The following is a 17,336-nucleotide window of genomic DNA, read 5'->3' on the forward strand; positions in this document are numbered from 1 at the left end:
CCTCATTTAAAGGATACTTGTTGGCCATCTAGTCTGGTCCTTTCTTCACTAAAAGTTGAACTTATATGCATCTCTTATCTTCCATCCAAAGCATTACCATTCAAGTTATACTCCCGCCACTACCACTGTATGCATAAATTACAGCTACCTGGATTCCCTTCATCCATCCTGCACACCACTAACAGATTTTTATCAGCAGGTTGCTCTGAGGGGAAATTCCTGGCTAAAACCCTCCCATGGCTTCCCACTGTCTAGGACTTTTATGCCTGTGACCCATCTGCTTTTATATTCTCATTTCCTCTATTCGTCTACGTATTTTCTAAATAAAATATAAGTAAACTCAACCACTTGAAGTTCCCTGGACATGACTTATACTTCCTTAGTTTTACCCCATTGCTCATTTATTCAGCCTGGAATGTTTTCTCTCCTTAATTTCTCCCTATTGAAATCCTATGCACCTGTCAATGCCGCCTATTCTGTGAAATCTTCTCTATTCACCCCTTTGAACTTGTGCATGTGTCTGGTCATTTTGAGGGAGGATAATATCTTATTTGTTTTGAGTCACTCTCCCAACTCAGTAGCATGCATAAAGCTTTGGGTAATGCAAACACTCAATATGTGTTTATGAAATGACTAATGGGAGTGAAATGAAAAATTCAAAACTGCAATCACCCAGAAGCACCTTTTCTAATAATTACTAGAATATACCATCTAATAATTACCAGGATCATTTGCCTTTCTAATTGAATTACTTAGTTTAAAATTAAAAAAAAAAAAGTTCCTTTTCCCTGATGCCTACTGGTGGCAGGGAAAGGAAATCCAAAATTCTTTTGAGTAGTAGGGGGAACGGTGTCTAGAAATTAAAATTATTTAATGTATCACCTAACTGAATACCAGTGAGTTAAGTATTTTTTTTTTTTAATTGAAGACTGAAAATGTCTTTTTTTTTTTTTTTTTTAGATGGGAGTTTCGCTCTTGTTGTCCGGACTAGAGTGCACTGGTGTGATCTCGGCTCACTGCGACCTCTGCCTCCCGGGTTCAAGCGATTCTCCTGCCTCAGCCTCCCAAGTAGCTGGGATTACAGGCACGCACCACCACGCCCGGCTAATTTTTGTATTTTTAGTAGAGACGGGGTTTCTCCATGTTGGTCAGGCTGGTCTCGAACTCCCGACCTCAGGCGATCTGCCCGCCTCAGCCTCCCAAAGTGCTGGGATTACAGGCGTGAGCCACCACGCCCAGCAGCAAATGTCTTCTATATAAGATTCCTCTTTAATTAACATTGAGAGAAGAAGGAAAAACTATCTTATGCAGATGTATAAACAATTTGGTCTGCAGTGCCCTATACGAAGTCACAGTGTTTCAGAGCTGAGAACATCTATGATGGAATACTACTGATGTGAATTCTAGTCCTTCAAACAAGAAATGTTGAGAGCCACGCTTTTCAGCCTCTAGTTACCTCTCCAGGTAGCTAAGAGTGGGGAAAAAAAATCCTGGGCCTATTGCCTCCTGGAAAAAGTTAAAGATTCTATTTGATCCTCGCTTTCTCAAGACTCTTATTAAGATGAAAAGTGTATTTATTAATTCCTTTACCCTCAGATGTTGACTGTGTGAATAAGAAATGAATTTTCTTACTGACCAAGGTCAAGAAGGCAAAAGTAGCATAACTGCAATATGGTTTAGCACACTGAAGAGAAGAAATGAAGTCATCAGGGCGTTAGAAAAGCAAAATGACAAGCATTTGCCTTTTTTAGCTACCAGTGAGGACAAATCCTGCTTTTTAGATTTAGGAGGTTCCTGCATAACCTTTAAATCAATTATTAATATCTTTCAAAGTTTCTAGTCTAGAGCCTGAACCTAAGGTTACATACAGACAGAAACCAACTCACATGAATTCTGCCATCTTTGATGGCAGGACCATCTTCAGCAAGACGAAGGATGAACAGCCCCATGTTGTACTCCTTCCCCCCTCGGAGGCTGAATCCAAAGCCCCGGGGGCCTCTCTCCAGCTCTACTGGGTAACAACCAAGGCTCTAGAGAGAAAGAAGTATAAGAAAAGCAAGTTCTCATGGACTGTTTATTTACATTTTGAAGAAAGATTACTTCTATAGCTGGAAAAAATGATTTATACTCTCAATGTGCATTTCCATATTGTAAAGAAGGAATGTAGGTTTTGGTTAAAGGGCTACTTAATTTTTATAAATGCAGCCTAAATTAATCTGAAGGTTACATGTCTTTTCTAGTTGGTCAATGTGCAATGGAACAATCAGAGAACAGAATTTTGGAAAGTGCTTCCTTTAAGTAGCGTTTGACTAATTTTCCTGAAAAACAAGTAACAAACAAAAAAACCCGAATTTGATTATCTAAAATACTATTTACTTCTAAGTACTTAACCAAGGGTTCAAAGTTCTCCTGCTGTAGGGGAAACTTTTCTTTCACTCCTGACATTCTCCTATGGATGCCAGCAGAATGCCAAACACATGGCAGGTCTTTGAGAATTATTAGTTTTGGAAACAAATTTATCTGAACTGATTTGCAATAAAAATTCACCAATGCCAGTGGTATGGCAACTCAAAATATCACTCCCCATCTGGGGAAATGTTTGTTTACCTGATTGTGCCGACCGCCTACAACTGAAATTACTGCGGTGTCAGGCTGTGCAAGGTGCTTGTGGTCTGACCAAGAATGTCTGTAAGAAGTGGAGACATCTTTTCCAATTTCACCTTCTAGGGCACTTCTACAAGAGAGAGAAATCAAGTCACTCTCTGAACTGAGAAAATGAAAAACAGTCTAAAGGCCGATTAATTTCTTTTCTTTTAAAAGCTCAACCTTGCCATTTTCCCTCTGACAAACCACTATGAAGACAGACTATATCTAAAATCAGAGGGGTGCTAGGAGAAACCTGGTCATTAATTCCAACATACCTTGAAGTCTGTCAACATCCACAATTTTTTTAAGGACATCTCAGAGCAGATTATATCAAAGAAAACTGCAATCAAGTAACTACACCAGAGGGCAGTTAAGCTGACCCTGTCACAGTGAAAAATGGCTCTCCTGCAGCACCAATGCCCGTGAAGATGCTGGATTTCTGGAAATCTAGGCTAATATTTTCAATGAAAGAAGACAGAAATACACACAAAACCTGCTCTGCTCAGGTGGTCTGATAAGACAGCAATCCATATGGGTCTGCAGCTTCCCTATGAAAACTATGAGGACCAAGAGTAGCAGAGCCAGATGCTACTGTCATTTCTTTCTAATCCTCGCATGTCAGGCAAGATTGGGTAATTATGCTGTGCCTGGGATGGAGGCTGGAAGAGGGACGAAGGTACTGAATGGGTGGAGGTGATGGGGACAGTATTTGAGGAACAGGCAAGAGTTGTCATTTTGACCTCAACAGCTGGCATCTGCATTACTGTATGGGGGTGGATGATGGGGAGTGGGGTTATGAACAGCAGAGCAATAAGGAGAGAATAAGAAAAAAACAAAAACAAAAACCTGAGAATAGCCCCACCTGTCCCCAGGTATGTGGTTGGCCTGTGACTGTCCCATGGGCCTGTGCTGCAGGGCTGGGCTTTGCCTGGCTGAGTTTGTTCCTGATGGTGGACCATGATGCTCTGTTCAAATGAGAAAACAACAGAAATAAGAATTTGTACATAAAAATGTGAAGGCCAAGTGGATCTGTGAAGGTGAGACAATAACAGACGGCCATTGCTGTACTGACTTTAGTGGCTTTAGCATGAACAGCACTATTGTCAGCTGTCTGGAACTGGCACATTAACATCTTTTTCCCTGTGGCTTTTGATTAATGTTTGTGTCTCAGGAGAACAGGAATCATACTATGTCCCCATTTTCACCTGTGTTTTACTCATCCATATAACATAAAATTCAGAAATGAACATAATATTTATCTAGAAGACAGAGCTCCAGGAACTGTACTGTTGCCTATTCTATGGGTTTCCAGAGCACACACCTAATAATTGGTAACCCATTCTAGATAACAAAGCTGGGTCTCAGGAATGCTGGGTCTCAGGAATGCTGGAACACGGAGGCCAGTCTGCAAACCACACTCACACCTTTGAACCTGCATCTTCAATATAGGAGCAGTTATTTTGCCTGACACTGAGAACCAAAGACAAACTTATAGAATCCTGAGTGCTAACAAATGTTTATAAATATCCTACTGCTTCTATTTTCTCAGAACACAAATATAGGTGAAAAACATTACATTTGTTTCTGTATCATTCCCAACAGCTCTGGACTCCCTGCTGTTCCTTGAAGGTAGCTTTCACAGCTAAGCATAGTGACTGCATGCACCTAGAACTAGATGGCAAGGAGGCGACAATTAAACAAGATGCCTAAGGCTGGCAGACTCATATTTTTGAAGTTGAAACTTTTGAACATTTTATTATGTTTAAATATAAAAGCATAGGATATTTAAAGTATCAGAGAGAGGGAGCACAGCTTAATGATTAAGACCATGAACTCTGAGCAAGATGGACAGAGTTTAAGCCTGACCGCATCATTTACTAGCTGTGTGTTCTTGAGAAAATCTGTTATGTTCTCTGTGCTTTGAATTGTCTTGTCTCTATAAAAGGGGAAATACAGTTATCTCATTGGGTTATAGTATCAAAGGAGCTTATAAATATACATGCTTAGAATAGTGCCTGGCATATAATAGTCACAATATAACAGTTTCTATTATAACTATCATCATTTTCATCATCATCATCATCATCAAAATGATATCTCTCACTTGGGGTTGCATTTCTCCTTAAACATATATGCTGAAATCTTTACCTTGCTTTATAAAAATGTTAAATGTAGAGGATATTTTAAGTTAGAAAAACATGTGGAAGCTGATATAACCTGAATCTTAGAATACAATAGTGAAAATCTCATGTTAAAGATAAGAGATGAATATTAAGAAGCAGTTTCCATTGAGAAAGCTGAAACTTCAGGCTTTACTACAATACATGCATCACTATTTTATTGCTTGGGTTAAGTTGTTACTTTCCAAAGTTCTGTGAGACTAAAAACACAGATAAATTGCTTATTTTTATTGAAAAATTTCTTGTATCTAGAAGCTAGAGAGTACTCTAAAAACACAGGCCAGAGAGTAGAAAGTGGCAGGAGGAAGAAATGGTATATGGCCAAGCCAGGTGGCCCCTGAGGATTTCTACGCCCTCTGGCTGTTGGGCTTGGGTGTGAACATGGATTTAACAATGTGTACTAGACCTGGAGATGCAGAAGCAACCTCTGGACCAGAACTTACCCAGAGGGTTGTGTTTCCTCTTTAAGGTCAAGTATTCCAGGAAGGGAGGGTGGGAGTAGAGTGGACTATGAACTTTTTTTTTTTTTTTTTGGAGACCTGGAAATTTGTTGCTCTTTTATATTGCTATCATGAATTTTATTTTTCCTGAGTAACTTTAACAAGTTGCTTATACTGACCTCCTAACTGCTCTCTTTGCCACCTTAGATTCCAGTTTTAACACATAAGTTGAAACATGCCACTGCCTTGTGTAAAAAACCTATGGTGGGCTGGGCGCGGTGGCTCATGCCTGTAATCCCAGCACTTCGGGATGCCGAGGCAGGCGGATCACCTGAGGTCAGGAGTTCGAGACCAGCCTGGCCAACATGGTGAAACCCCGTCTCTACTAAAAATACAAAAATTAGCTGGGTGTGGTGGCATGTGCCTGTAGTCCCAGCTACTTGGGAGGCTGAGGCAGGAGAATCATTTGAACCCAGGAGGTGGAGGTTGCAATGAGCCAAGATCATGCCACTGCACTCCAGCCTGGGTGACAGAGCAAGACTCTATCTCAAACAAACAAACAAAAACAATCTATGGTGACGTTTTCTTGCTCATAAGATACTTGTTACCTGGGCACTCCTGCCTTTCCATTTCACCTCATGTTCAAAATGTCACCTCCTCTGTGAAATCCTATCTGGCTCCTTAAGCACACTGTGATCACAATGTTCTCACAGCATTTCCCACATTGTGTCAGAGCTGGCAGAACACCTGTCTCTCCTACTAGACTCTGAACTCCTTGATTGCAAGAATCACACCTCAGTTATCTCAATATTCCTGTACTCACTAGAAATTTCCAGAAGTTCTTCCACATTTGCTTCCTGGGTATGTCAATTTCAAGTTACCTGTCTCTAAACTTTACTGCCCAGTATAGAGTTGGATTCTCTTTGGTCGCTGTAAATTCATGGTTACTATTAAGGGGATGGAAAATGATGGGGAAAATTCCATTTGCCAACGAGATGACTAGGAGATACTTGTACCTCTTGACATGTGGTCAAGAGAGATAATTTATCGGAGTTACTAGCTTGGCTATTGTAATGAGTGTATAACATCAGAGCAGGACAATAGAAGTAATCTGATCAATTTCAAGTTTTCCTCTAACTTCCATTCTAGATGAGACATTTCAGTTCTAGGCAAAACGTACCACAAATTGGTGCTTACTTTTAAAGTTACATGTTTTTTGTTGTCCTCATCAAATTTAAGTAAAACTTCCTATCACTGGGATTCTTTTCATTTTTAGTCCTTCAACCCGTGCAACATGCTACATGGCTTCTCCATTTTTTTTTCTGTTATAAGCTATTTTACTTCACAAAGTCAAATATTTATTCCATAATGTCAAACAGGCCTATCTTCTCTCTGAATTTTATTTGAAAATTCTTAAAATAGTAAAGCAATGGGTTAAGTATATCTCTCCTTCGATGAGAATTACATTTTTGCTGGGCTTTCTGTCTGTAAGTATAGGTATGCCTTATTTTAGTACACTTCACTTTATTGCATTTTTTATAAATTGAAGGTTTATGGCAACCCTGCATTGGGCGAGTCTATTAGTGCCATTTTTCCAACAGCATGTGCTCACTTTCATGTCTCTGTGTCACATTTTGGTAATTCTTCCAATATTTCTAACTTTTTCATTATTATTATATCTGTTATGGTGATCTGTGGTCAGTGATCTTTGATATTTATATTCTTGTACCCACTGGAAATTCCCAGGTCTTCCACCTTTGCTTACTGGGTATGTCAATTTCAAGTTACTTGTCTCTAATTGTTTTTGGGTGCCACGAATCACACCCATATAAAATGGCAAACATAATCGATAAATATGTGTGTGCTGACTGCTCCATCAACTAGGCTTTCCCCATCTTTCTCCCTCTCCTCAGGCCCCTCTATTCCCTGAGACACACAATATTGAAATCATGCCAATAATAACCCTACAATGACCTCTATGTATTCAAGTGAAAGAAAGAGTTGCATATCTCTCACTTTACATCAAAAGCTAGACTTGATTAAGCTTAGTGAGGAGGGCATGTTGAGACCTGAGACAGGCTGAAAGCTAGGCCTCTTGTACCAGTTACCCAAGTTGTGAATGCAAAAGAAAAGTTCTTGAAGAAAATTGTAAATATTACTCCAGTGAACAAATGAATGATAAGAAAATGAAACAGCCTTATTGCTGGATATGGAGAAAGTTTTAGTGGTCTGGATAGAAGATCAAACCAGCCACAGTATTTTCATAAGCCAAAGCCTAATCCAGAGCAAGGCCCTAACTTTCTTCCATTCTGAGAGCTGAGGAAGCTGCAGAAGAAAAGTGTGAAGCTAGAAGAAGCTGGTTCATGAGGTTTAAGGAAAGAAGTCATCTCTATAACATAAAACTGCAAGGTGAAGCAGCAAGTGCTGATACAGAAGCTGCAGCAACTTTTCCAGAAGATTCAACTAATATCATTGGTGAAGGTGGCTATACTAAACAACAGATTTTCAAGGTAGACAAAACAGCCTCTTATTAGAAGATGCCATCTAGGCCTTTCATAGCTAGAAAGGAGAAGTCAATGCCTGGCTTCAAAGCTTCAAAGGCAGCTGACTCTCTTGTTAGGGGCTAATGCAGCTGGTGAATTCATGTGCTCATTTACACTCCAAAAATCTTAGGGCCCTTAAGAATTATGCTAAATCTACTCTGCCTATGCTCTAAAAATGGAACAATAAAGCCTGGATGACAGCACATCTGTTTACAGCATGATTTACTGAATAATTTAATCCCACTGTTGAGACCTACTGCTCAGAAAAAAAGATTCCTTTCAAAATATTACTGCTTACTTACAATGCACCTAGTCACTCAAGAGCTCTGATGGAGAAATACAAGGAGATAAATGTTGTTTTCATGAGTTCCAATACAACATCCATTCTGTAGCCCATGGATCAAGGAGTAATTTTGACTTTCAAGTCTTAGTATTTTAAGAAATATATTTGGTAAGTCTATAGCTGCCACAGATAGTGATCTTTCTACGGGTCTGGGCAAAGCAAACTGAAAACCTGGAAAGGATTCTAGACGACATTAAGAACATTCGTGATTCATGGGGAAGAGGTCAAAAATATCAGCATTAACAGGAATTTGGAATAATTTGATTTTAGTTCCCATGGATGACTTTGAGAGGTTCAAGACTTCAGTGGAGGAAGAAACTGCAGATGTGGTAGAAACAGCAAGGAACAGAATTAGAAGTAGAGCCTGAAGTTGGGACTGAATTGCTGTAATCTCATGACAAAACTTGAACAGGTGAGGATTTGCTTCCTACGGATGAGCAAAGAAGTGGTTTCTTGAGATGGAGTCTACTCCTGGTGAAGATGCTATGAACACTGTTGAAATGACCACAAAGGATTTAGAATAGTACATAACCTTAGTTGATAAAGTAGTGGCAAAGTCTGAAAGGACAAAGTCCAATTTTGAAAGAAGTTTTACTGTGGGCAAAATGCTATCAAACAGCATCACATGCTACAGAGAGATCTTTAGTGAAAGAAAGAGTCAATGTGGCAGACTTTATTGTTGTCTTATTTTAAGAAATTGCTACAGCCACCTCAACCTTCAGCAACTAACACCCAAATCAGTCAGCAACCATCAACATCGAGGCAAGACCCTCCATCAGCATAAAGATTAAGACTTACTAAAGGCCTAGATGATCATTAGCATTTCTTAGCAATAAAGTATATTTTCATTAAGGTATGTATATTGTTTTTTAAGACATACTGCTATTGCACACTTAAGAGACTACAGTATAGTGTAAATATAACTTCTATATGCACTAGAAAACCAAAAAGTTCATGTGATTCACTTTATTGCAATATTCACTACCTAATGGCAGTGGCCTATAACTGAACCTGCAGTATCTCCAAGGTATGCTTATAATAATACACTTAAAAGAAAGTGTATTTTCAAAAGATAAAAACAAAATCCACAGTTAAACTACACCAATAAACATTATAATCTATTGAGAATCACCTTACCAAGAGTAAATAAGAACCCTATGAGAGAACATTCTAGAACTCTAAAACTCTATTAAAGGACATAAAAGATGATCTGAATAATTGGAAATACAGTCCATGATCTTTGGTGAGATGACTTACTATGTAAAGATATTCTCCTCCCCCAAAATATATATACATACACACACATATATTTATATACACGTATATACAATATATCTCCAAAAAACTGCACTTTGATTTTTTTGGAGGAGCTTAATAATTTGCTCTAAAATTTTATATAGAAAAGTTCCATGAATATATAGTCAATTTCGAGAAACAGGGAGACAGACAGGTTTGCCCTAATAAGCAGATATATTAGGATGTATCACAAACTTACAGATAAAAAAAAATACACACACACATATATCATCAGCCCAAGAACAAATAAACTAATAGAACAGAATAGAGAACTTGGAGACTCATGTTTAAAGGGGAAGCTGATATATAGGAGAGATGGCATCACAAATAAATAAGGCAAAGAAGTGCTGTCTAATAGCTGGTGTTGGGAAATCTGGCTCATCTTAAGAATAAAAAATAAAACTACATCCCTCCTAAAACTACATACAAAGGTAGGCTCCAGATGGATTAAAGACCTACGTACAAAAATCAAAATTACAAATCTGGTATTAGATCATATAAAAGAAAAATCTCTGTGATGTGGGGAAAAAATGACTTATCTTAAATAAAACCTCAAGAGTTTAAGCTGTAGGTAGGTAAAAAGTGACAAATTTGATTACATCTGAATTAAGAATTTCTGTATAATAAAGGGTACCATGGTCAAAGAACATACACATGGCAGAAAAAGGTATTTATAGTCTCTAAAACAAAACTGTACTACTGAAGTCCATATAATTCATGAGCATCCACTAAATATCAACAACACAGGAATCCCACAAGAAAAAAACTCAAGCATATGAAGAGATGCTGAAATTCATGGGCAATCAGAGAAATGCAAATTAACTAATAAGACAACACCTTCATGCTTTAGGCTAGCAAATTCAAAAGCTGATAATACCAAGTACTAGTGGGGAAGTAAAGTATAAGAATCCTCAATGTTTTGCTGGTGGGAGCAGACGGATGTGACAATCTGACAATATTAAATCAAGCACATGTATACCCTCTGATCAAGTAATTTCACTCCAAGAAATTCTCACACTGTTTTTTTATTTTTTAAGAGATAAGGTCTTGCTATGTTATCTAGGCTGGCCTAAACTTCTGGGCTCAAGTGATCCTCCTGTGTAGCTGGGACTACAAGCATGTGCCACCAATGACTGGCTTCTCACACTGTTTTGTAACATAGATATGTGAAGATGTGTATTATAGAATTGTTTGTAATACTGTAGTGTTGTAGGCAATGTGATTGTCAACAGGGAAGTGGACAGGTTATTTGTGGTAAATGCTCATGGAAAACGGTCAAGCAGTTAAATGCAATCAATTATGTTCACCCAGCAATGCAGATAAATCTTAAAAGCATATGATGCTATGATACCAAAGCACAAGCACCGCCCCTGCAAATAGAGGAATTAGATTTCTTCAGCATTAAAACTTTGTGCATCAAAGGATAGTATTAAGAAAGTAAAAAGACAAATGGAGAATGGGAGAAAAATACTTGCAAACCATGTATCTGATAAAGGTCTAGTATTCAGAAACCAATTCAACAATAAAAAAGACAAATAACTGAGTTATAAATGGCAAAGGATTTAAACAGACATTTCTCTATGTAAAGAAGATTTACAAATAGTCAATAAGCACATGAAAAGATGTTCAACATCATTACTCATCAGCAAAATGCCAATCAAAACCACAATGAAATACCATTTCATACCCACTAGAATGGCTAGAAAACAAACCCCTGAAACAGAAAATAAGTGTTGGCAAGGATATGGGGAAATGGAAGCCTCATACATTGCTGGTGGGAATATAAAAGGGCGCAGCTGCTGTGGAAAACAGTTTTGAAGTTCTTCAAAAAGCTAAACATAGTTACCATGCCACCCAACAATTCCACTCCTAGGTATACGACCAAGAAAAATGAAATAATAAAACAACACAAAAACCTATAAAACAGCGTTCATAGTGGCATTATTCACAGTAGTAGAAACAACTCAAATGTCTATCAAATGATTAATAGGTAAGCAAAATATATGTATGCATAATGAAATATTATTCATTAGTCATAAAAAGGAATGCAGTACTGATGCATGCTACAACTAGAACGTACCTTGAAAACATTTTGCCAAACGAAAGAAGCCAGACACAAAAGGCCACATATTGTATGATTCTATTTATATGAAATACCCAGCAAATCCACAGAGACAGAAAGTGGATAAGTGGTTGCCTAGTGATGGGGGTTTCGAGAGAATGGGAAGTGATTTCTAATGGGTATGAAGTTTCTTTTTGGAGCAATAAAATGTGGAACTAGTGGTAATGATTGCAAAACCCTGTGAATATACTAAAAACCACTGAATTGCATATATATATATGCATTTCATAAAAGAAATATACATATTTCTTTTTTTGAGATGGTGTTTCACTCTTGTTGCCCAGGCTGGAGTGCAATGGTGCAATTTCAGCTCACTGCAACCTCTGCCTCCCGGGTTCAAGTGATTCTCCTCCCTCAGCCTCCCGAGTAGCTGGGATTACAGGCATGCGCCATCACGCCCGGCTAATTTTGTATTTTTAGTAGAGGTGGGGTTTCTCCATGTTGGTCAGGTTGGTCTCGAACTCCCGACCTCAGGTGATCCGCCTGTCTTGGCCTCCCAAAGTGCTGGGATTACAGGCATGAGCCATGGCGGCAGGCCGAATTGTATATTTTAGAATAATTAATTTTATAGTATAAGAATTCTATCCCAATTAAAAAGAAAAAAAAAGACAACAGCTAAATGTCACGAGGAATACTGGATTGGATCCTAGAACAGTAAAATGGCATTAAAAGAAAACAACAACAACATGGTTCTGAGAAAAACCCAGTGTAAAATCTGTAACATTTACATAATTCAAAAATAAATGCCAACACCCAACAAAAAATGTATTTTAAAAGACGTACAAATAAAATGCAGTACATAAAACATACTAGAATGTTTGCCAATGGGAGCAGTGAGAGAAATGAGAATGGAAAATGGAGACAAATGGGAATAAACAGATAAATCAATTGAAAACAAAACAAAAGTATTGCAACACTACCAGAATCAATTCCAACAGGAGTGCTTGGTAGCCTTTGGTAAGTCATGTTCACTCTTAAAATTAACAAGGCCTGACAAAAAATTTGAAATTAATTTTGAAAAATTATATGTTTTTTTTTACAGTAAGCAGGAACTACCAGATATAGTAAATTTATGTTCCATATTTAAAAACAAGATACCATGGCAGAGGAAGAGGCGGTAGTGTTGTGGGGAATGCCATATGATAGAGAACAGTCTCAAGTCCTGGCTACAGTTTGGAAGTCTTTTATGAAATATGACACTTGCCTTACCATATCCTTGGCAACATAGGCACAAATATTAAACAGCATCTAGCAAAGGGGGAAAAAAGGATGGAGGGACCAAGAGTTGTTCATTTTCTAGGTAACTGTCTTTTACCTGTCAGTGGGGAATGGCTGATGGAGAGAAGGGGAGAAGTATCAAATGCGAAGCTCTGCTGCCCTGAGGTATTGATCTGAATGTGTGGTTTCTGAAAATAGCTTTAGAGTTATAAATATTCATTTGACTCGTTAATGCAGTTGATAGATTTTATACTGAATTTTATGAGAACCTGGAAGGCTTACAAACTCCATGAATGAGATCTTTATGGACAGAAGGAAGATTTTCTGTTTTTTCCTAAGAAAACATAAGAGAGTCTGAATGTTTTCATAGTTTAAAAAAACCTAGAGCATAATAAAATAGTGTGTGATCACTGAAATGTGATTTAACATATAAAATGTGACTGTATTTTAAGAGGCTGTGGCTGCATATGAAATATACTTTAAGTATATATATCTTCTAGGGAGCTTCCCTCCACCCTTCTCTTTTATCTGAACACGAACACACGTTATACAGGAAATCTTAAGTGTCTGTCCACAAGTGTTTGGGCCAGAATGTGAAAGGGAACTTTTATTCTAAGAAAAATTATGAACAATCTTGGATAATCTCTTAGAGAAAATACCATCAACAGGAAACAGTAATTTTTGGGGAAAAGTTACTGGAGAAAGAAGTAGTTTTTTTTCCTAACAATCTATCCCAAGGCTACCCAAAGTGTGGTTCATAGATGAGATACACAGATATTGAGAGTAAGCATTTACAACATTTTTTAACCACAGGCAATTAATTCATCTAACTGCTCTGTGACTCAGTTTCCTCATCCACAAGAATTGAAAAACCATAGTGCCTGCCTAGGATTATTGTATTAGTTAATATATGTAAAGCATTTAGGACAGTGCCTGTCACATAGTACACACTTATTAAATACTATTATTATTTCCTTGGGAAGTGAGATTTAAACAGAGACCTGAATGAGGGAGCCAGTCATGTAGGTAAAATAATGATATTAGATGAGCACCCTAGGGTATTTATGCAGTTTATGTATATTTTCACCTTTAACCCCTGATGATGATCCTGAAATAGATATTACTACTCCAGTTCTACAGTTAAAAAAGTGAAGATTAGAAATATTATGTAGCTTTTTTGTCATGTAACTAGCTAATAGGTATCTGTGGCCTTTGTCAAAAGCCTTACTTCTTTTATTGGGTTTAAACAGCCTCTGCTTAGGTAATGGGACAGAAGACCTCAGAACTAACATCTCCTAACTTTTACTTTGTTCACTCATTCATTTACTCATTCCTTCATTCAAAAAATATTTGCTGGCCAGGCACAGTGGCTCATGCCTGTAATACTAGCAATGTGGGAGGCTAAGGCAGGAAGATTGCTTGAGCCCAGGAGTTAGAGACCAGACAAGGCAACACAGTGAGACCCCATCTCAAAAAAAAAAAAAAAAAAAAAAATTAAAAATTATGTAGTCCTAGCTACTCAGGACACTGAGGTCAGAGGATCACTTGAGTCCAGGAGGTTGAGACTGCAGTGAGCCATGATTGTGCCACTGCACTCCAGCCTGGGCAACAGAGTGAGACCCTGTCTCAAAAAAAAAAAAAAATGCTGAGCATCTAGTATCATAATCAACCAATATGTTTTTTGTTTACAAAGAGCAGACCATTTAAATAGGGATATAGTTATGTAAGAATGATGTCCAGTGAAGTGCAGAGATAGGAGGTGCTATGGGAGTTGGGGTTGGGGGGAAGGCCATGTACACAGAGGCCAGTGAGGCCCAGCTTAGAGAGGGTGTGGAGAGAATACTGAGAAGTATATTTAAAAGGCAGGCTGAGAGCAAAATCACAGAACACTTTCTGGGCAGAGAGTGGGGAAGCAGTGGAGCTTCTACAAGGGATTATTTTAGAAAAGAATCAGCAGAGTCTGAGAAGAGTATAGGAACGGAATGGAAAAGGGAAACAACAAAGGCAGGGATGTCACAGCATCTTGGAATCCTGCCCAGAATTCGACAGGGCCTAAGGGAGCAGTGAAGTCAATTCATGTCCATGCAGAAATAATCCCTACAGCATCTTGAAAAGATTTATGTAATACCTTAGAGATAAATGGATGAGAGTGGTGTGGTAGGAACAGAAACAAAAGGTAGAACCAGGAAGTATAAAAGACTTGGAAACCAACTAGATTACAGGGTCATGGGAGAAAATGGAACATGAATACACATTATAGTATGAGGAATTTTAACATCAAAGACTGACCCTTCATAATTCTGTTTTTGGCTTCTCCTTGTTAGTTTTGCAAAATCAGGAAAAATGAGAGCATTACATAGTGGTTATGTTGTAATTCACAAAGAATATGGACTGGCTAAAGATGGTTCCTAATTAGAAATTCTTAATAATCAAAAGGCAGCTTTACAGCAAGGCAAGACATTAAACATGTTTGTAAGACTCCAGGGCTGCCAGTATGTTTTATGCCCCACTTACTAGCCATTCCCACACACTCCTTTACCCTGTTAACAAAGCGGCTGCCCAGAACAAAGCCCTGCCCCCAAGGAAAGGCACACTGTGGCATGGGCCTGACAAAAAGACTTGATATCAACAGTGACTTTCTTTGAACTGTTTAAAGGATTTTCTCTCACTTAAGCCAAGGCTTAAGACATTATTTTAAGAAAATAAGATCTGAAAAGTACTACCAGTCTCTTTCACTTCTGGGTGCTTGCTTCTCTAGCACATAAATAAGTGGTCCACACTCACTAGCTGGATTATTTTTCTTGAGCTGCTGACAATTTTATAATAAGTTGTCTTTTAAGTTCATTAAATCGAAAAGGGGAAGAATGAGACTCCAGCGTGCATACACAGTTCTATCCCTGCAGTGATTCTGGCAGTGCTGGAGGAGGCCACTGCCTCCCACAGGCTTTGTGCCTCTCAGATCAGCTTGGGGCAGGCGGGTCTACTGGCTCCTTACCTTCTTCAGCAATGACCGTTAGTGTGACGGTGACACCAGCATCTTTGATCAGCTGAACAATGTTATCATGAGACAGTTCAACAATGGACTGCCCATTCACTGCAGAGATATGATCTCCAACTTTCAGTTTTCCACAGCGGTCAGCTGGACTTCCTTCTATGACTCGGCCAATTTTATGAGGAATAACTATGGGAAAAAAAACCCCAGGTTTTTCAATTATTTAAGATTTTTGCTAGTGTTAGATTTATAATCAATGTCATTTAAAAATTCAACATAACATCAAAGAAAATTATTTAAAAACATAACAGAAAAGTACTACACGTCATCATCCCATCCAAACGGAACTATTTTCATACTTTTCACTTTTGCCCACATGCATAAATACTCTTTACACAGTTGTAATCATAGCATATAAACCTCTTTGCTATTTTCTACCTACCAGAAACCTTTTTCTAATTTTTACATTCTCATCCTAATTGTTCTGTTTAAGAGCTACTAATCTCACTGATACCACCTGACTGATCAGATGTCTCATTGTTTATTATTGGCCATTTAAGCTGCAACAAGTTTTTAGCTATTTTAAACTGCTACAGTAAGATTATCTTTGCTTCTGTTAAAGGGGCACTTGCTCCTACAAGGAACCTTGTAAATAAATGCAGGTCAAACTCAGGTTTAGCACTCGGTAGTTATTGGTCAGAAATTCAGGTACAGTGAAATGACTGACAATTAAAATGAATCATACTTAATTCCACATGTAAATTAATTCCTCTTATTTATGCCTTTGGCTCTTTTTAAAATTTGAAAAGCTGAGTGGAATTGGAATATTAAATGTTAACTGTTAAGACTACTTGACTCATGGATCAAATTCTAAACCAAATACACAAAGCTGAGTCTAATACAATTGCAAAGATGCTCTGTGTAGCTCTACTCTATCTCTAGCTTATAATGCTAAGGGCCTTCCTGGACTAACTATTAAGACACTCTGCTATTATTATAGCTTGAAATGAGTTTTCAGATATTCAGGAAATCTTGTCAAACAAAATATTTTCCACCATGCAACAGGCAGCATTTGTATTAGGAAACAAATGTTCCTTCTATGTTCTCTGAGAATTTCCTAGCCTAGGTCAGTAAACTTTAAACTTATCAGGCATGTGGGCTCCTGCTGACTACTGAATGATTTGAATAGGGATAATTCATATTTTTGAATGGCACTGTGAATGATGTTTAATTTCCATAGTAAAACCTGCTCCTTACTAGTATTTCTGAATCATATCTAGGAGTATGTAAGGGACGTTTAAATAGACCTTCATTTGGAGTAGAAAAGTTATTCTTGATGATGATTTATTTCCCTAAAGACAGTGCCCTGGCTCTTCTAGGAATACACAGTGGCAGATTTTATCTTAAAATAGAGTAAGTCAATGTTGGAAGGAAGTGCCTTTTAGCTCTGAATTATGTCAAACACTTATTATTCTATTTTCCTTACAAACAACGTAATTAGAGAAATGCCAGTGCAGAAAGGGCCATGTCATATCAGGCATTATGAATTGATTCAC

General features: G+C 38.0%; 2 protein-coding genes across 6 annotated transcripts in view; one reads left to right on the forward strand and one right to left on the reverse strand.

Annotated features, from left to right (window-relative positions):
• PHTF1 (putative homeodomain transcription factor 1) overlaps positions 1-14,307 on the forward strand; it is a 96,951-nt gene extending 82,644 nt beyond the window's left edge. For both annotated transcript variants that reach the window (XR_010137941.1, XR_010137942.1), the window contains exon 20: positions 961-14,307. The gene's annotated coding sequence lies outside the window, so the exon portion shown is untranslated. The remainder of the gene's footprint in view (positions 1-960) is intronic.
• MAGI3 (membrane associated guanylate kinase, WW and PDZ domain containing 3) overlaps positions 1-17,336 on the reverse strand; it is a 286,949-nt gene that overhangs the window by 10,587 nt on the left and 259,026 nt on the right. For all 4 annotated transcript variants that reach the window (XM_054554014.2, XM_024231941.3, XM_024231944.3 and 1 more), the window contains exons 16-19: positions 15,784-15,969; positions 3,509-3,611; positions 2,608-2,734; positions 1,887-2,030 (exon numbers count right to left, since the gene is read on the reverse strand). In XM_054554014.2, the coding sequence (XP_054409989.1) occupies positions 1,887-2,030; positions 2,608-2,734; positions 3,509-3,611; positions 15,784-15,969 (560 nt within the window). The remainder of the gene's footprint in view (positions 1-1,886; positions 2,031-2,607; positions 2,735-3,508; positions 3,612-15,783; positions 15,970-17,336) is intronic.

Source organism: Pongo abelii, chromosome 1 (assembly GCF_028885655.2).
Source record: "Pongo abelii isolate AG06213 chromosome 1, NHGRI_mPonAbe1-v2.0_pri, whole genome shotgun sequence".
NCBI classification, from domain to species: Eukaryota; Metazoa; Chordata; class Mammalia; order Primates; family Hominidae; genus Pongo; species Pongo abelii.